The following is an 18,928-nucleotide window of genomic DNA, read 5'->3' as shown; positions in this document are numbered from 1 at the left end:
CAAAAGAGCCATAGAAATTTGGGGAAGCATTAAGTTTGTTGTTGTTAATGAAGTGAACTTCAATGACTGGATTAAAACAAACTACACCAAAGACAACAGTAGGGTAGGTACCGCAACAAGCTTAATAATACCGTCAAATGTCGAATTTATCTTCACTATTTGGGCAATTTGGCTTAGAAGGAACGCTTGGGTTTTCAATAGGAAGAACATCACATCTTCCTCCTCTTTAAATAGTTCACGTTGGGCCGCCACTGAATGGTTCTTCTCACAGAGCCAACCTAAGGTGGGAAAAGCTCCCAACCTCTATCCTCACCACCACCAAGACAACCTAAATCCGAGAACCTACACTCCTGATAGCCCAGCTCTAAATCCACATCAAAACATTGGTAACCGGTTACCTATGGTCCATTGGCAGCCCCCCCCCCCCCCTTCGAATCTTCTGAAACTAAATGTGGATTGCTCTTTTATTTTAGCTTCGAAAGAAGCATATTTAGCGGCTGTTTGCAGGAATCACCATGGTGAATGGATTGGAGGGGTCGTAATGGCGACGCATTGTATTGATGCGCATGAAGCCGAGACCCGGGCCATCCATATGAGTTTGGAATGGGCAAAAACTCAAAACTGGAACCCAGTAATAATAGCTTCAGATTGCAAAAATGCAGTTGATGAAGTAGGAAATTGCTTACATGTTAAAAAAAGTAATGGTAATCTAATCCTCCAATGTAGGGAGTTGCTCCAAGAAGCCGAAGGAACAAAGCTGGAGTATGAAGCAAGAGAGACAAATAGAGCTGCTGATGCACTAGCGAAACACGCAAGAGGGAGGACAACAGCGGCTAACGAGTTAGAATTTTTTCCCCTACCTCCCCCGGAATGTAATAACATTATATTAGAAGAACTTTCGAACGGTAACAGGGTCTCATCTACCATGGCAGTAGATGACCATGGCTGAACACTATTTGTACTCGGTGCTATTTGCTAATTTATATTATGTTCGCTTTCTACCAAAAAAAAAAAAAAAAAAGACATAGGAAATAAATACATTATATGTATGTAAAAAGATTACTAGTAGATCTCGTTCTTTATCCTGTCTTTTTGGAGCAAAGGAAAAGATTAAAAAATCTCCATTATCCATCCCTTTTATAGAGCTCCTTGTGCACTTCAATTTGATCTAATAATGACTTTCAGTTCATAAAGATCAATGCTTGATTTTTCGGGCCTTCAAGTGGGGACCCATGGTAAGATGAATAGCCCTTTCATGCCGTAACTTTTCGCATATTAACTGGTGTGGGTTTGCCGGCATACACTTTGAGAGTAAGGGGTGGTAAGGGAGATCCCTCTCCCAAAATACCAGTAGTGAGAATCGATCAAACTCCCAATCTTGAAATTGGAAGGTTTTTTTCTTTTCAATACGCTAAACTTAACTTGGTATAAAGATCAATGTTTAATGCCAATAGGTGAAGTGTTACTTGGTATCGAATTTACATATATATTACAATAAGTACTTGTGTAAAAGAACATGATAAAGTGTAAGGCAAAAAGGATATAACTTGTAAAAAAAACTTGTTATTATTATCAAATATTGTTACAATCACTCTCACTGATCAAAAAGATGCTCACGTATAAACTATATAACTTCAAACATATGTATATATAGGACTTATGCAATTACATACACGAAGTAGTTAACACATAAATCAAATCTTGAAATGTGGAAGGGCAGAAGTACCATCAAGTCCTTTATTTAGAAAGTAGGTTGTATACTCTTTCACTGTAGTCTCTCGATACTTTGGAGGATTTGAAGGCGATAACAATTCTTTGATAGGTCCATACCTTCTAGATGTATCAAGAAACAAGGTAGTAAAGAAAGATGCCACTGATATCCTTGGACCTCTAATATTAGCCAATACTCTATGTTCCGCGCTTTTGAATATGTCGTTTGATATCAACTGAAAAATACATACAATACATTGCACACATATAAGTTACAATGCAAGATCATTGACCTAGAGCCGATCATTTTGGCCCAGCCCGATTTTGGGTTGAATTTTTCGGCCCACGATCGGGCCCGACCCGATTTTTTTCGGCTTTGGGCAAGCCAAAAACGACTTTTTAATCTATTTTTTGGACCGGTCTGATTTTGGCTATCGGACTTTGGGCACAAAAATTCGGCCTGAATTTTGGGACCAATGGACAATTTTTTTTGCCGTGCCCCGACCCGACCCATGATCACCTCAACATTAACCTAATGTTAGAATGTATCACAAGATCATGTATCATTCACAAAGATTTTTGTAAACAGTAAAAGTATTTACCTGTAAAAGATCCCCTATGTTAACCACTAGAGCTCCAGGAGTAGGAGGAATATCAACCCAATGATTCTGATGAAGAACTTGGAGACCACCAATTTGGTCTTGTAGTAACAGTGTTAAGAAGACATTATCAGCATGTTTTGAGGTTCCTAATGTCAATTCAGGTTGTGGACAAGCTGGATAATAATGACCAGTAACATTTAGCCCTTCACTACAACCAATTTCATTTAAGTAGTTTGCCTCTAATCCAAGAGCCTCTGATAATAGCTCGAACAACAATCTTCCCACCCTCATCATGTGGCTTGAATAGTTTATTAGAATCTCCCTACACAATACACATCCACAATCATTTTTTTTTCCAAATAGTGCTTATATGAATGAGATTACTGATAATGCATATATGAGATTACTGACGTACATCTAAGTGTACGTGTCACATAAAAAGGAGGCTATATAACTATATTAGAGAATAAGGAGATACTACTTCTGCTTTTTTTATTTATTTACTACGGCTTTGTTTGGGGAAGCATTTTAGGTAACTTAAATGATAAGGTGCTACAATTTTAAGTTACCTTATATGATTAGTGGTGTTTAGTGGAGGAACTTAAATAAAGTCCAAAATTCGACTGAAATTGAGTTGGAATAAAATATAGCGTCTGAGATCAGGTGCTGATTTTTTTTATTTTCTTTTTATCTTTTTAAGCCTAAAAAGATATTTCAGCTACAGTCACAAATAATTTTACCAAACAAGTTATGCAATCAACTAGCTTATAAGTTTCAACACCTTAACAGTTTCAGCTGCTACCTAATCAGTTTCAGCTCCATTTCAACTAGTGTTGCCAAACATAGCCTTCATTGTTGTACATGGTTTGTAAGACATTATTTAATGCTTAATATCTCTTATTTTGTTTAAGTGAAAATTATAAAAATTTGATAATTATGAATCTACACGTCGAGACGAATCTAACAATGCCATATATGACTATTTATCTACTCATACAATAATCAAAACAATCGATCAAAGTTAGTGACTTTATTCCCAAAACAACAATATAGCAAATAAAAAAAGCGGAAGAAGTATATAAGCAAGTGAAAAACCTGCAAGGGGGAGGCAATTGTTCAGGAAGAGGAGGATCAGGAGCCATCATAACACCAAAAGTGTCTCTCCAATTAGCAGCAGGTCCAGTATACAAATCAAAATTACTATTATAAGTCAACTTTCTATTACTATAATCCCTAGAATAGTAACTTTTTTTCACTTCATCATCTTGCTCATAAAACCCTCTAACTCCTTTCAATATATCTTCTAAAACCATGTCTGGAATCCCATGATTCACCACTTGAAAAAATCCCCATTTCTCCGACGCTTCTCGAATCCTCTCAACTGCGATACTTGTGACAGAAAGATCAATGATTGGAATAACCTTAAAGCTAGCAACATTAGAAGTGGGTGGAATTTGTGGGTGAATGAAAAAAGAAGGAATGGTTGAAACACCAGCATCTACAAGCCCCTTCACTCCTAATTTTGTTTCATCAAATGCACTTATTTCTACATCTCTTTCACTCTTAGTAGAGTCCATTTTTTCTTGTTTAGTTATAATGTTCTAGTATTCTTGATAAGTTAGTTGCTTAGAACTAACAGATTGTGGGAATATATAGAGCCAAAGTGACAAATAGAATTATACTCCTTCCGTCTTAAAATATAATTCTTGTTTCTATTTTGGAAGTCAAATTTTAAAATTTTTGATTAATTATTCTAACTAATGTATACAAAAAAAACATATTCATGAGAAGTCTTGTTAGATTCGTTTCAATGTATACATTCGTAATATCAACTTTTTATATTTTTTACTAATAAGAATAGAAGATATTATAGGTTAAAGGTACGTCCTAAAAACTGTGAAGAAAAAAAAAACAAGAATTATATTTTGAGAGGGATGAATAGAGTAGATAAACATACGTTGACAGTTCCCTCTTTTCTATTCTCTTCTTTCTTTTCGTGGACTCCAAGGAAAACTGATGGACATTAAAAAAAAAAAAGAAATAAAATGTTTAATGACAAGTGTGATCCCACGTAGTTATTTGTTTTGCAGTATATACGTATGTCATTGCTTCCGTCAATTAGAGCCCACTAGTGGTGGACTGGCAATTTGACTTGTGTGGACTGTATTCATGTTCGTTAACATTAGCGTGCACTTGCTTAAAAGAACGTATTATTACTGAATAATTCATTATATCATGTGAAAGCCCATTATATTATGCATAAACTCATTATATCATTCAGACGCACACTATACCACATAGAAACTCACTATATCATTTAAACACATTAACTATATCATTCAAAGTTCAAACACACACACACACTATATCTTACAGAAACCCACAATATTATTCAGACATACACTATATCATGCAGAACTTCACTATATCATTCATACACTTACTATATTATGTAGAAACTAAATCATTTTATTTGTTAGAACACATGTCATCATATATACTACGCAACTTAGATCTTACTGTATGTTAAAACATTTTAATTAATTCCTCCATTATATTGCATATAATTTCACTTTATGTTTTTCGTTAATAAAATCTACTATATTGTATATAAGTTCACTTTACCTCTATAAAACTCACTATATGAAGGTAATATCAATTAACGACACGGTGTAAACTAGGGTACTTTTGAGTTGGTGGTGATGATCATGGGAAATCTCTCTAGTTATGGGAGATCGATTTTTAGTAACTACTGCATTCGGTCTTTATTAGTTTACTCGTATTTTTTTTTGGGATGTCCTTTATTATTTTATCCATTTTTTGTGTTTCTATTTTTGGAATGAGACCACTAACTTTCCATGACACACATACATTCAACTTTAACATAAAATAATAGTTTCTCTTTCCTTTTATGTCCCACAACATTATTTCTTCTAAAACTTTGTACAAAAAAACGGGTAAACTAATAAAGACCGGAGGGAGTAATATAACTCTATGCCTATATGTTAGAGGTAACCATTGGACGGGCCTAGCTGGATCCAACCCTAAACTGACATGTAAAAAGAGCACTCCAGTTCGGACTGCCATATGACATGACATGAATTGGTCCGAAACCAGACCACCAAATGGGTTTTTGTGGGCCAAATTGATGGGTGAGGAAACTGGCCCGACCCTAATGGCATGAATTGGTCCGAAACTAGACCACCAAACGGGTTTTCGTGGGGCAAATTGATGGGTGAGGAAACTGGCTCGACCCTAACCCTGAATCGGATCGTGAAACACATTCAACCCTGTATCGAATCGCAAATCGTACTTAACCCTGAATCGACCTGTCAAACCAGTCGAACACATCCTAACAAGTCCATTCCACTGCATCATGATCTAACCTAACGCTATTCCTTTGACATCTCGCACCAACTTAGTCCTCCTTTATCTTAGATATCCTTCCTTTGTTTCTATTTGAATCTCGAAGTACTACAAACAATTTTATAAAATATCCAACAATCTTACCGAATGGATTTATAATTGGATTAAACTGGTCATTAAATGGACCGAACAATGTGATTGCTGGATAGATTAAACTTATCACTAAATAAATTAAACTAATCACTAAATAGATTAAAACGATCACTATATTCGATCAGATAGTTGATCCGTTCTCTTGCTAATATTGAGTTTCGACCATTGCCAAAATTTAAATATAAAGTAGGTGGTCTCTTACAAGACCATTCATAAATAGGTAGTAGCTTAATATTTTTTGTCTACTTCCTTGATTATATGTACAAAAGAGATATAGGTACCAGAGCCTACAATTAACAAACTTAGGACTATAATCATGATTATATACACCTTCCTAACTCCCAAATTAATGTTGGAAATCTTCAAGTAGCACAAGCATGGAACAGTGATGGAAGCTGTGGCGCTTAATAATGCCCCAACTAACGTCATAAGATATCCAAAGAAGGGAAAAGTTAACGCAATTATAACTTGAGTTACAACCAAAAAAGTTCTAAGTATAATTCTGAAGATCCTTTTCTTACTATAGTAAGGAAACCAACATTCAGTAGCACTTGCAACAGGTTTTAGCATGAGTGCATACTTTGATAATGGTATAATCCAACTTGTGTAGATGGCAATTTTAGAGCTTAGTTTGTGAGTTGGTAGATTTAATGTTATTTGCGAGTTCACCTCTGATCCAAACATCATGTATCCTAGAATTGCCATTGTAGTGTAACAGAATGTGGCACAGGCAAAACTCAGCAACAAGACCTGAAATAATAAGCACAACAAACAATTTAGGGACCACGTACTAAGTTTTTTTAAGTTTTGACGTGAACGACTATTGGAGATAAAATCTTGAGTCATTGCAGTGGGATAGTTTACTAAGATTAAAGCTTTGACGTTCGTTGTTATTGAAAAAATATATATATGGTTATTTGTTTATTCGACATATTTTCTAATTACATAAACGGGGATTTTATTCATATTTGGAAGTAATAATAACTTTATTTTCTTTTGTATGACACCTTCTGGCTTCTGCAATAGGAAAGTTTGTCAAAAAAACCTTTGTAAGGTTCAAATTTGCGAAAAAACCTTTTAAAGAATTATTTACAAAAATACCACATTCTCAAATTTTATTGCAAGGTGAAATCTATTCTCATTTTCTGGTGTAGTTTTTGAAATGCATAGGGGTAGTGGTGTAGTTAAATGTGAAATAGGTGGTTAAAGGAAGATAGAAGGGTCGATGCCAGAATTGAGAAAAACCACACCGGAAAATAAAAATAGGTTTCATTTTGCAAGAAAAATTAAGTTTGCTTTTTTTTTTCTTTTTGCAAAGAATAATTTGAAAGGTTTTTTTTTTCGCAAAATTGAACTTTTAAAAGGTTTTTATTTGGCAAATTTTCCTTTGCAATAAACTTTAGAAAAGTACTTTATAAATATGACACCTTATCTTGCTAATCACTTTTTTAAGTCAAGTAACAAGGATTAGTTCATAGTTATGATCTATTTCACTTATATAGAACGAAGAAAATATAAAAGTTATTAGTTGTCAATCAAGACATGAAAAATAGACATTTTTTACTTTTTTTTTATTAAGAAAGATAATCGGTTCGAAGACCAACCCCTGCTAGGCTACTAGCCTGCATGGCACACCAGCTCAAAGGCTGGGTACAAGGCTCAACAACCCATAATTTAAATGCCTAACATATGGTTAAGATGAGGATTCGAATCCTAAGTAATACCCTGAAATTCGAAGTGGTACTCCACTGAGCTACCACCTCTCTAACAAATAGACATTTTCTATGAACTTGACAAATAAAAGTATGAAACCTTACCTTAGAGAAATGTTGTTTCTTTTGCATTGAATTGTATAAAGTAGGAAAAACAGGATTTGCACTATAAGAGAACATAAATAGGCTAGCTGCCATAGGAATCCCTCTCCAATTTTGTAGTTCACCCTTGTGATGAAATCCAACACCATCAAAGCAACCAACCCATATAATTGACAAAAGTATCACATAATTAGCAATAACTCCTGTTGCAGAAATGTAAGAAAGAATCCTTAAGTCATCTAACCAAGTACTTGGTAGAACAACTAATGCAATTATCATCACAAAAACTTGTTTTCCATCCAATTTAAGTCTTCCAATTCCTCCAAATTTCACTCTTGGGAAGAGATTATGTAAATGATCACCTTCTAAAATTAGGTACCCAGTTAAAACCAAGTATAGGTCTATATATAATATGATTGATGCCACCCATTTTCCAGTTTTACCATATGCAAAATAACCAATGTCATGGTATGTCTTGATGCTTGGATCTGATCTTATGCAACGTTCTGTAAGGACTCCTGCATAGTAGGCTGCGACCGCGATTGCGAAAAGCAAGATTAAGCTCAACCAACCTCCTGATGCAAGAGCATATGGAACTGATATCAATCCAACTCCTGTAGTATATTGATCCATGAATATATTCATCAAGTTAGGAATTTGGAAATGCTATGGTAAAATGCAAAAGTTCAAGTACAAACAACTATAGGAGAGTTTTGTTTGTGTCATTTCAATGTTTATTTGATAGAATTTGACATATGGGTGTGTAGGTTTCGTATAAAGCTTGTTGGAATACGTGAAAAAGCAAATAGTGCAACCAAAAGAAAAACAGAGGTAGTGGTTTTCACTTTTCATGAAACCGAAAGAGAAAGAACCTGAGATAGCATTGAGGCCATTGAAAAAAGTGTTAATCAATGAAGAATTATTGCCACTTTCTTCTTCTACACTATGGTAGTATGCAAAAGCTCAACTACAAACAACTATAATAGTTTTGCTAGAGGAGAGTTTTTTTTGTCATTTCAAAGTTTATTTGATAGATTTTGACATATGCATACATAAATTTCGTATAAAGCTTGTTGGAATGCGTGAAAAAGCAAATAGTGCAACCAAAAGAAAAACAGACGCAGTATTTTCATTAAGCTGAAAGATAAAGAACCTGATATAGCATTGAGGCCATTGAAAAAAGTGTTGATCAAGGAGGAATTGTTCCCATTTTCTTCTTCTTCTTCTATACTATTTATCTGGTTATAGTTGTTTCCTTCTAGATTGTCCATGACAAAATATGAAAAAATTGTCTTGGCATTGTGAAAAATTTGATTATAAGAAAGAAAATAATGTCTAATACTGTCTTTAAATCCAGACTTAGTCCTGATATTGCTGTAGCATTTTTTTAAATTGCAAGTCTGATTCTTATGTTTATATATTTATCAAGAACGTGATATTGTTCTTATAAAAAAGTCTAGCCACTTGTTCCATTAAATAACGAAGAAGAAAAAGTATACCGCTTATTTGGTAGGCGGAAATAAATAGCAATTATGATAATGAAGTTGAGTGTATATCAATATCATTATGAAATTTCGTCCTCATCACATGTATTTTCCGTTATAAATTTTCATAATCACTCATTACAAAGATTTATACTGAAAAGAGCTTTTTGGAGGTGGAGAAAGATTATCATGACTTTTGACATAAACTTTTATTGTGAAATTACATTTAAATTCATCGCCATACTACCATTTAGCTTATTGCCAAAGTAGTTGACCAACTAACATACATGAAGCCATATGCTCGTCTTAGGGTTTAATCTATTCAACTTATTTTATCTAAATGTATCTTATTTAAGAAGTTTTCTAAACTTCTTCACTTTACTAAAATGAGTATTATGGCTCTGTTTAGAGAAGCATTTTAACTACCTTAAATGATAAGTTGCTAACATTTTTAGGTGCTAAAATGATTAATAGTGTTTGGGGAGCATCTAAACTGAAGTTTCAGGTGGCTAGAATGACTTAAATGATAAGTTAAAAAATTTACCTTTTCAAAATCAGGTGACTGAAATTTTGGAAAATCTTTCCAAAATTTGGGTGATGTTATATGTAGCTCTAAGGGCTACATTTAAGCATTAAATATATTTCTTTAAATGGAAACAATTTAAGAATTCAAAACACATTTTCACATCAACTGGGGTGATAAATGCTTGATTCAATATTTTATTTTCATTTTAAGCACCTTATACATAGCCCTAAGGGCTATGTATATATCATTTTCCCCAAAATTTTGACAACAACTAATTTTGCCTAAATAATTTATCAACTAATTTTGCCAAACAATTAAACTAATCAGTCACCTTATCAGTTCCAGTACCTTATCAGTTTCAGCTTTATCTCATCACTTTCAGTTAACTTATTAGTTTCAGTTTATTTTCAGCTAGTAATACCAAACAGATGAATATAAGTTGAACATAATAGACCCTTAATGAGCAAACTCGAATTAGACGAAGGTCGACGACGCTACTAACATCTAGCCAGGAGCCAGCTATTATTGCTAATTGTTAAGATCATTTATGAAATCTTTTGTTATTCGCATGATCCTTGAGAAATCAATTCTTGAAGAAAATGTCAACTGCATACCATCCTTCGTTGGCTCCACGTACACCAGTTTTTGATAGTATTTTTACTTGCTTGTTTAATGCAAACACGATTGACGATAGTATTCATTATGGATTTTGAAATCTAATGCTGGCAAAGATTATGTTCGTACCTAAATCTAGCTCATTAATTGATTGTAATTATTCTGTCGTAAAATAGTTGTAACATTTGCTTTATCACGGCTTGAAATACATTACTTTGTCGATTAGTTATTGCTTAGTTACGTATTAGTTCAAATTATGAAGTATTGAGGCAAATCTAGCAATGGTTTATATGAGATTTCTTTTTTTTTTTCAGAATTTATGGTATAAACTTGTAAAAGTTATGCTTTATTAAAAGAAAAATATAGCTATTATTTTTAAAGAAATACTAATAAGAAATTTAAGCAATAAGGTCCATAGTACATAGTATTATTCTACTACATATTGCAACACTAATTATAATGAACTTCTTAGCTTAGTTCCATATATTAGCTCTTGCCAACAATTGTAAATTAGTCGAAGTTAGTACTTCCTCCATTATATTCTAAATGAAACGTAGGACTCATGTGATGAAAAGAAAGATAGAGAAAAGTAAGTACTATACATGGTAACGTTCCATTTATATTAGAACAACCTAAAAAAAATGCTTCAGTTATTTTAGAAATAGGGAGTATCTCACTTCGAAGGTGGTACTCAAAACGTGAAAATCGAATACTATCCATATTACCGCGTTTTTATCGACTCTCCAATAATAGACTAACCACATTCCATAACACACTGATTTCAGAGTAACTCCCCCCTCTGTGAACTCGGACAGTTTCAGCATTGATACAAGTTATAATCCTATATACCAGTATATATATGTGTGTTCTATGAGTACCTGAAAGTACACACCAAATTATAAGAACTACAATGGATAATACAATAATACACAAGAGTGATTATCAAACTAAAAGTAACAAAAAAGAACTTAGCGCCTATTTTCTTCGACATAAAACAACTGAACTGAACTGATTGCAATTGAATTGAACTGAACTGAACCGAATTATAACTAAGAAATGATAGTTGGAGCTGAACTGAACTGAACCAAACTCAACTGATTGCAACCGAACTCAGCTGAACTGAACTGAAAAAAAGGTGGGAAGAACATGCCCTTACTGATGATTATGCATATATATCGTATACCATATGATCTAAGTGGGCACCTAGCCTTGATCTAGTCACTAGAATGCAGACAAATAAATTGCTTTGTTAGGTCATAATGTCATATACAGCTTTTAAAAGCTACAATTCTACCCTTCTAAAACCAGAGCGAAGAATTAGCCTCTTAAACTAAATGATAAAACACACGAACTTCCACCCATTAAAGATATTAGTAATCTAGATAAAGGGTTAAAATTTTACCATACTAAACCAGTATACCACTCTCTCAAAACTCAAAACCTTTTTAGTACTAATTCTTTTTTGAGCTTAAACACTCAAATGTGCAATCAAATCAAGGTCGAAGCTGTTCCTCATTCCGTCTTTTTTTAGTTGCTACATTTACTTTATAGCACATACCAAGAAAACATATAGGGACCATTGAAAAGTAGAACAATAAAGTATAAAGTAGTTGTCCTTTTGTATGATGAAAACAAAAATAAGGATATAAATGTAAATAATACGTGGGTACCAACTATATACTAAAAGTAGAAATATTTGGCAAATACAGCAACTAAAAAAAACGTGTCTAAATAGTAAAATGTAACAACAAAAAAAAGACGGATGGAGTATATCTTTTATAAAACTTCGGGTTATCAATCAAATATTTTGTGACAACAAACAGAGAATAAAAGATAAAATTACCCCTTTAACCTAATTAAAACGTAAAAAAGCTATGTCAATGATGTCCCTAAAAACCTTGATTGTGCATGTACTTCATATAAAGATTGCCTAACATATTTGAATTGAAATATTAAAACTTATCAGAACTTATGCGAACTTTTTTAAATCACCGCTTAAATTATATTTTTGTATACTTTATTCAAAGGTGAAAAAAAAACATCTTAATAATGCACCTAAGAACCTTTTAATTTTTACTTTCCACATTAATAAGTTTTAAAACTATATTTAATGCAAGGATGTTGACTAGTATAAAAAATGAATAATAATATACTTGGCACACCCGTGAATGCTTAAATGCTGGCTTGGAATTATAATTACAAAACCTGTATGCTGTTCAGATTGAATATCACAAAACAACAACTGAAGATGTCATGAACAAAGCTTAAGTTTAACATGTGAACAATTCATTTGGGAAACAAGAACAACTACTTGCAAGTTGTAACAGAGCACGTGAACCCATCCATAACTCACTCACAAGTCACAAGAGCATAGTAGGTTACCCACTCACAAACTCACTCACTGTTTTAAGCTTGTTCTAAATTATCAAGGTGGTATTCCGGAATCCGGCCTTTTGAAAAGTTCGACTCTAATTTCTCGTATCTTAAAAAAAAAATTGAGGGTCAAAGTTAACCTAGTGGTTCTAAGATTCAAATTCCACGCCTGTGACAGACTAACAGTTTGACAGGGATTCGATTCTCAACCCTTCTAAAAAGGATCCCCAATTTCTCCTGATCTTCCAAGAGAATATATAAGCAGTTTCTCCATTGTTTACACATATTCCACCCAAAACAAATTTAATCTCACACTTTTCAATGACATATAATGCCACTTTTACATTAATTTAATAGCTAGCTAAAATTATTCAGTTCTTAACACTATCAACTTGAACATTGAAGAAACAAACTTTAGACAATAGAAAAACACAAGTGTACTTACAGAGGACAAAGAGAGAGAGATAGCACCTACTCTTCTTCTTCTAGATAATAAAGCTAAATGAAGAAGCAAGGGTGTGAGATTGAAGCAGTAGGCATTACCTACAAAATATACAGTCATAACAATGAGAACTCATTTAGCATCTTCAAGAAACAGAATGGTGAACATGGTAATCAAACATCATCTTCATCATCTTCTTCTTCTTCTTCTGGTATGAGAACAGTACTAAATCAGGTGAATTGCAGAGCAAAACCATGGGAAATCCTCGCTATCGTGGGGCCAAGTGGTGCCGGGAAATCATCCTTGCTTGAAATACTAGCAGGCAAGCTCACCCCACAAGCTGGATCAATCTTCATTAACAGCAATGCTATTGAAAAGGCTACCTTTAACAAAATTTCAGGCTTTGTTACTCAAAAGGACATGCTTTTCCCACTACTTACAGTAGAAGAAACACTCATGTTTAGTGCCAAATTAAAGCTCAAACTCCCACCTTCTGAATTAAGCTCCAGAGTGAAGTCACTAATGCAAGAGTTGGGAATAGATCATGTGGCTAAAACTCGGGTGGGAAATGATGGTATACGTGGAGTTTCCGGAGGAGAGCGAAGGAGAGTCTCCATTGGTGTTGATGTGATCCATGACCCTAAGGTGCTAATCCTGGATGAGCCAACATCAGGGCTAGACAGTACCTCGGCATTGCAAATCATTGACATGCTGAAAAATATGGCAGAAAGAAGGGGGAGAACCATCATTTTAAGCATTCATCAACCTGGGTTTCGGATTGTGAAGCTGTTTAATTCCATCGTTCTATTAGCAAATGGCACAATTCTACACCATGGCACAGTTGATCGGCTAGGGTCCAAACTCTGCCAGATGGGTCTCGAGCTCCCTCCTCATTGCAATATTGTAGAATTCGCGATTGATTACCTGGAAACAATCCAACAACAACAAGAGGAAGAAAAATCAGCTTCATCATTGCAACAAGCAGCTCCTGCAGCTACCACACAGCAGAGGAGAAAGACTCTACAACAACTATTTCAGCAATCTAAGGTCATGGATGAAGAGAGTGCATATATGGGAATTGAGCTTGAAACCCACAGTTTTTCCAACTCAAGGTTGAGAGAAATAATAATTCTTAGTCACAGATTTTCTAAGCTTGTTTTCAGAACAAAAGAGCTTTTTGCCTGCAGGACCCTGCAAATGCTGGTTTCAGGGCTGGTATTAGGTTCCATATTCTATGATCTTAAGCATAATTTAGAAGGGGCATTTGAGAGGGTGGGATTATTTGCATTTATCTTAACTTTTTTGTTATCCTGCACCACAGAAGCACTGCCAATTTTCCTAGAAGAGAGAGAAATACTAATGAAGGAGACCTCCTCAGGGAGCTACCGAGTCTCATCTTATGTCATTGCAAACGCCATAGTTTACCTCCCGTTTTTGCTCATCCTCGCCATCTTGTTCACAGTTCCAGTGTATTGGTTGGTGGGGCTAAGGCAGGAGTTTACGGCGTTCTCACACTTCTTGCTGCTCATATGGTTGATACTCTACACTGCTAATTCTGTTGTGGTGTGTTTCAGTGCACTGGTGCCAAATTTTATAGTTGGAAACTCGGTGATTTCTGGAGTGATGGGATCATTTTTTCTGTTCTCGGGCTACTTTATATCAAAGAAGGAGATCCCGAGATATTGGATTGGGATGCATTATTTATCCTTGTTTAAGTACCCTTATGAAGGGTTCCTGATCAACGAGTTTTCAGGGTCAAATGAGTGTTTAAAGAGCATGTTTGGGATGTGTGCGATGACTGGAAAGGATGTGCTAAAAGAAGAAGGCTTTAGAGAGGAGAATAGGTGGATGAATGTGTTAATTACTGTGTGCTTCATATTGCTGTACAGGTTCATATCTTATGTCATTCTCAGATGTAGGTGCTCCAAAAGGAGTTTCAAGGGTGCTCTTATTTGATCAAGGTAGTGTCTCTTCCTCTCTCTTCCTCTACATAGACACTTACAGTCCATTAATTACAACAAAGCTACGGTTGTTAGGGAGTTTGATGCTTTAATTAGTTTCCAAATTCCACATTACTACAAATGAATAAGTTTCCGCAATAAATATACTTTTCCCACTGTTCTTTTTCTTACATAATTCTGATTTATTAGGGAGGAAAACACTTTCCACAGGGTAAATTATTAGGTAAACTTGCTGAGTATGTGCTCTTGAGTGATATTATAACAACGTAGGGATGAACACAAGGGGTGGACCGGCCCCTTCTTTCACCATATTGTTGCCACTATATTTCGGAGCATATGCTCCCTGGTGCACTAACTAGGTTTTGTTCCAATGAGGGAACTCATGATACAACTCTTTAAGTAACAAAATGCCATGAAATATTTAGAAAAATGATAGCAAAAAAAATCAAGTGGCTAAAGATTTGTATGCATCATAAAAGATTTCAACGTTCATAATAGAAAGAGCAGGACAAGAAATGAAGTGTCTTTCCTGAAGTAATAGCACCATTTCCTAATGTTCTCCCCTAGAAAATAACTTGCAGACAATTTTTTCCGGAAAAGAAACATAAACCGACCAGACTGCTTCTATTTATAACACATTTTACGATGATTATAATCGTCTCATTTTCCAAACAGGTTTGCAGTGAGCAGTGGCGCTTTAATATATAACAGAGGCCAAAAGCAAGAGCAAATGAGGTTCAGATAGCGTAAGACTCGTGGCCCACCTAATCACGCAAGTAAACAGATATACAGCTAAAGATTGTTGCAGTCTCTCATATGAAGACCCTACTTATTGATGAAGTGCATTTGTTTGGTTTTTGCAAGTTGATAATTTTAAAAAAGCTTTTGGTGGTTTTCATTGGTTGCTAAATTAGCTGCTTACTTTGTTTTTCCTTACTTCTTCATTAGGATTTCTGTAATTACAGTGCAAGCTTATTTTTCTTTTGTTCTTTTTACCTGCAGCCAGTTAAGTTGCTGGCATCAGGAACCTATTATCCGAATTATAATCATACTGTAATGATAATATATTAAAAGGAAAAAAATGGAATACATTTGTATCAAGATCTGTATGTATTGCTTTGTTTATCCCCTATATCACACTGCTGATTAACTTATTAACACTTTATCCAAGATAAAACCATACTGTTCACAGAACTTTATTTGCCAACTCAATGACATATCATGTTCTTCTTTAAACATCCTTTAACTTCATTAGCTTTTGCTTCATAATTACGTCCAACAGGTAAAACGACAGTAATAAGTACGAGTATAAATTAAACGAGTAGCTGAGCGATGAAACTTCATTACCTGAGGTCTTCTCAGAATGATATAGCACTTACAACTTCAAAAGTTCTGTTTAAATATTAACCTAATCATAATCACACAATTCATCATTTTCAAGGCCTATCTCAACACAAGGAGAATATCCCACTTCGCTCATTTGATCTACCATCCCATGAATTACTTCATATATATGTTCTCGACAACAATGTGACCTGTCTTTGGCCACGAATTCGTGTCTGATATTCTTCACTTCTATCCAACTAAAGCCCGCGTCTTTTCTCAATCCTTTCTCACCCATAAGCCTTCTAACTTGTCGGGAATCATCCCATCTTTTACCTGCTGCATAAATATTTGATAGCATCACATATCTAGCAGCATTACTTGGCTCCAAAGTAAAGAGCATTTCTGCAGCCTTACGAGCAAGATCCGTGTTACCATGGACCCGACATGAACTTAGAAGCGCCCCCCACATTCCAACATGATCAGAACCACCAGGAGCTCTTTCAATCAACTCTACTGCCTCATTGAGTCTGTTTTTCTTTCCTAGCAAATCGATCATGATTGCATAGTGATCTGATCGTGGCTTCAAACCGTGCTTTGTCATCAAGTCAAGAATCTTCATGCCTTCCTCTACTAGACCTGTATGGCAACAAGCAGATAGCACTCCAAGAAATGTGACTTCATTAGGCTTTACTTTTCCTACAATCATCCTTTCAAACATTTCAAGTGATTCTTCATTGTGTCCGTTCTGAGCAAACCCAGTTATTATAGAATTCCAAGAAACATCATTTCTTTCTGGCATCCTCTCAAACAGCAGCTTTGCTGATCTCATGTTTCCACACTTGCAATACATGTCAATCAAAGCATTATAGACAAACGAATTCAACAAAGGAACTCTTGTGTTTAATCTGATGATATGTCCATGAAGTTGTCTCCCTTTCTCTAGTAGTGGTAAATCAGCACAAGCACCTAGCAGGGCAACATATGTAAACGCGCTAGGTGGGTATCCATCCTGCCGCATCTGATCAAAGAGATGCAGAGCTTCCAATCCTTTCCCATTCTGAGAGAACCCCGTTATTAATGCTGTCCAAGATACTGAATTCTTCAGTGGCATATGATTAAAAACCAAGCAGGCATCTTCCATCCTAGATGACCTAACATATGCAGCAACCATCGAGGTCCAGGACACAACATCTCGTACAGGCATTCGAGTAAATATCGAATAACACAAATCAGGATAACCACATTTGCCATAAGCATCAATCAAAGCATTACATATTACAACATCATACTCTAATCCAAGCACAACCACCACACTATGAAGCTGGTGCAACAATCTCATTTCACCCAAAACAGCACAACAACTAACAGCACTAACAATCGTATACTCGTCCAAGAACAACCCATACCCACTATACATGTTCTGCATCTTCTTAAAAAAGTATATAGACTCTTTATAAAACCCATGATGGGATAAACCAGCAACCACAGAATTGTAACTGACAATATATGGTTGAGGCATTTTATCAAGCAGTTGGAGTGCATTACCAAAGAGACCACATTTAGAATACCCAGAAATCATAGTGTTCCAAGAATGACTATTCTTGTTAGGAAGATCATCAAAAACTTTTTGGGCACTTTCAATGGCGTCGCATTTGGAGAATAACTCAACAAGCCGGTTTGAGACGAAGGAGTTGAAAATGAGGGAGGTTTTAATGAAGTGTGAGTGAAGGATTTTGCCAAAGTTTAGGTTTTTGGTTTCAATGCAGTTAGTTAGAAGAGACGCAAAGTGCTTTGGATTGGTCAACATGTGAAGATCAATTGTGCAGATCATGTTAATTTAAGGTATCTTATAAGGGTACTCAAATGGGGGTTTGAGTTATAGCAAATTGAGTTCCTCCCTACTATATTCGCTACCATCGTTGTAAATCTTATGTGGTACGACTAATTTCTCTACAACTAATCAAGATATGTTAGAAGTTTATTTTTATTTGTTTTGAATTCGAAACTCTCCTATATTTTTTAGGGTTGTATTGACACGTGGTGCAACAATTGCATGAAAAATTTTCTGCATTTTTAATGAGTAAACTTTCTAAAGACTCATGTATTCACCTTGAGTATCCGTTGTAAATCCTATGTGGTACGACTAATTTCTCCTCAACTAATCAAGATATGTTAGAAGTTTATTTTTATTTGTCTTGGATTCCAAACTTCCCCTGTTTTTTCTAGAGTTGTATTGACACGTGATGCAACCATTGCATAAAATCTTCTGCATTTTTAATGAGTAAACTCTTTAAAGACTCGTGCATTCACGTTGAGTATGGGTGGCATGGCAAGCAAAGCAACATATTTTTTTTTACCAACCAAACAATAACACATACTCATACTATCGACTAAATTGAATAAAAAAAATATATGATGTCACATTTTCCTCAAAAAAAAACAAGTAGAAGTTTTAGGCTTTTAGCACATTGAGTTACTCTTAACATCAATGGCGGATCCAGCGTGGGTTCAGTGGGTTCAGTTGAACCCACGCGGATCCTGTACAAAAACAAGAAA

At 35.0% G+C, this 18,928-nt stretch overlaps 4 protein-coding genes across 4 annotated transcripts; 1 reads left to right on the top strand and 3 right to left on the bottom strand.

Annotated features, from left to right (window-relative positions):
* Positions 1-1,543: 1,543 nt before the first annotated feature.
* On the bottom strand, positions 1,544-3,976 carry LOC104895426 (1-aminocyclopropane-1-carboxylate oxidase homolog 1). Its single transcript, XM_010681929.4, has 3 exons — positions 3,408-3,976; positions 2,313-2,634; positions 1,544-1,946 (listed from the first exon to the last, which is right to left on the bottom strand). Exons 1-3 carry the CDS (start codon positions 3,887-3,889, stop codon positions 1,695-1,697), a joined length of 1,056 nt encoding a protein of 351 aa, XP_010680231.2. The 5' UTR covers positions 3,890-3,976; the 3' UTR covers positions 1,544-1,694.
* Positions 3,977-6,059: 2,083 nt separating this feature from the next.
* On the bottom strand, positions 6,060-9,051 carry LOC109135156 (amino acid transporter AVT1I-like). The gene is made up of 3 exons (XM_019249853.2): positions 8,799-9,051; positions 7,649-8,259; positions 6,060-6,581 (listed from the first exon to the last, which is right to left on the bottom strand). The coding sequence occupies exons 1-3, from the start codon at positions 8,914-8,916 to the stop codon at positions 6,060-6,062; spliced, it is 1,251 nt and encodes a 416-aa protein (XP_019105398.2). The 5' UTR covers positions 8,917-9,051.
* Positions 9,052-13,042: 3,991 nt separating this feature from the next.
* LOC104895425 (pentatricopeptide repeat-containing protein At2g21090) lies at positions 13,043-18,437 on the bottom strand. The gene is made up of 2 exons (XM_010681928.4): positions 16,394-18,437; positions 13,043-14,009 (listed from the first exon to the last, which is right to left on the bottom strand). The coding sequence occupies exon 1, from the start codon at positions 18,201-18,203 to the stop codon at positions 16,455-16,457; it is 1,749 nt and encodes a 582-aa protein (XP_010680230.3). The 5' UTR covers positions 18,204-18,437; the 3' UTR covers positions 13,043-14,009; positions 16,394-16,454.
* On the top strand, positions 13,146-16,147 carry LOC104895424 (ABC transporter G family member 5). Its single transcript, XM_010681927.4, has 2 exons — positions 13,146-15,046; positions 15,722-16,147. Exon 1 carries the CDS (start codon positions 13,146-13,148, stop codon positions 15,039-15,041), a length of 1,896 nt encoding a protein of 631 aa, XP_010680229.3. The 3' UTR covers positions 15,042-15,046; positions 15,722-16,147.
* Positions 18,438-18,928: the final 491 nt, after the last annotated feature.

The sequence above is a fragment of the Beta vulgaris genome, chromosome 6 (genome assembly GCF_026745355.1).
Source record: "Beta vulgaris subsp. vulgaris cultivar EL10 chromosome 6, EL10.2, whole genome shotgun sequence".
Classification (NCBI taxonomy): domain Eukaryota; kingdom Viridiplantae; phylum Streptophyta; class Magnoliopsida; order Caryophyllales; family Amaranthaceae; genus Beta; species Beta vulgaris.
Note: the sequence above shows the minus strand (reverse complement) of the source record. Positions and strands in the feature narration are given on the sequence as shown.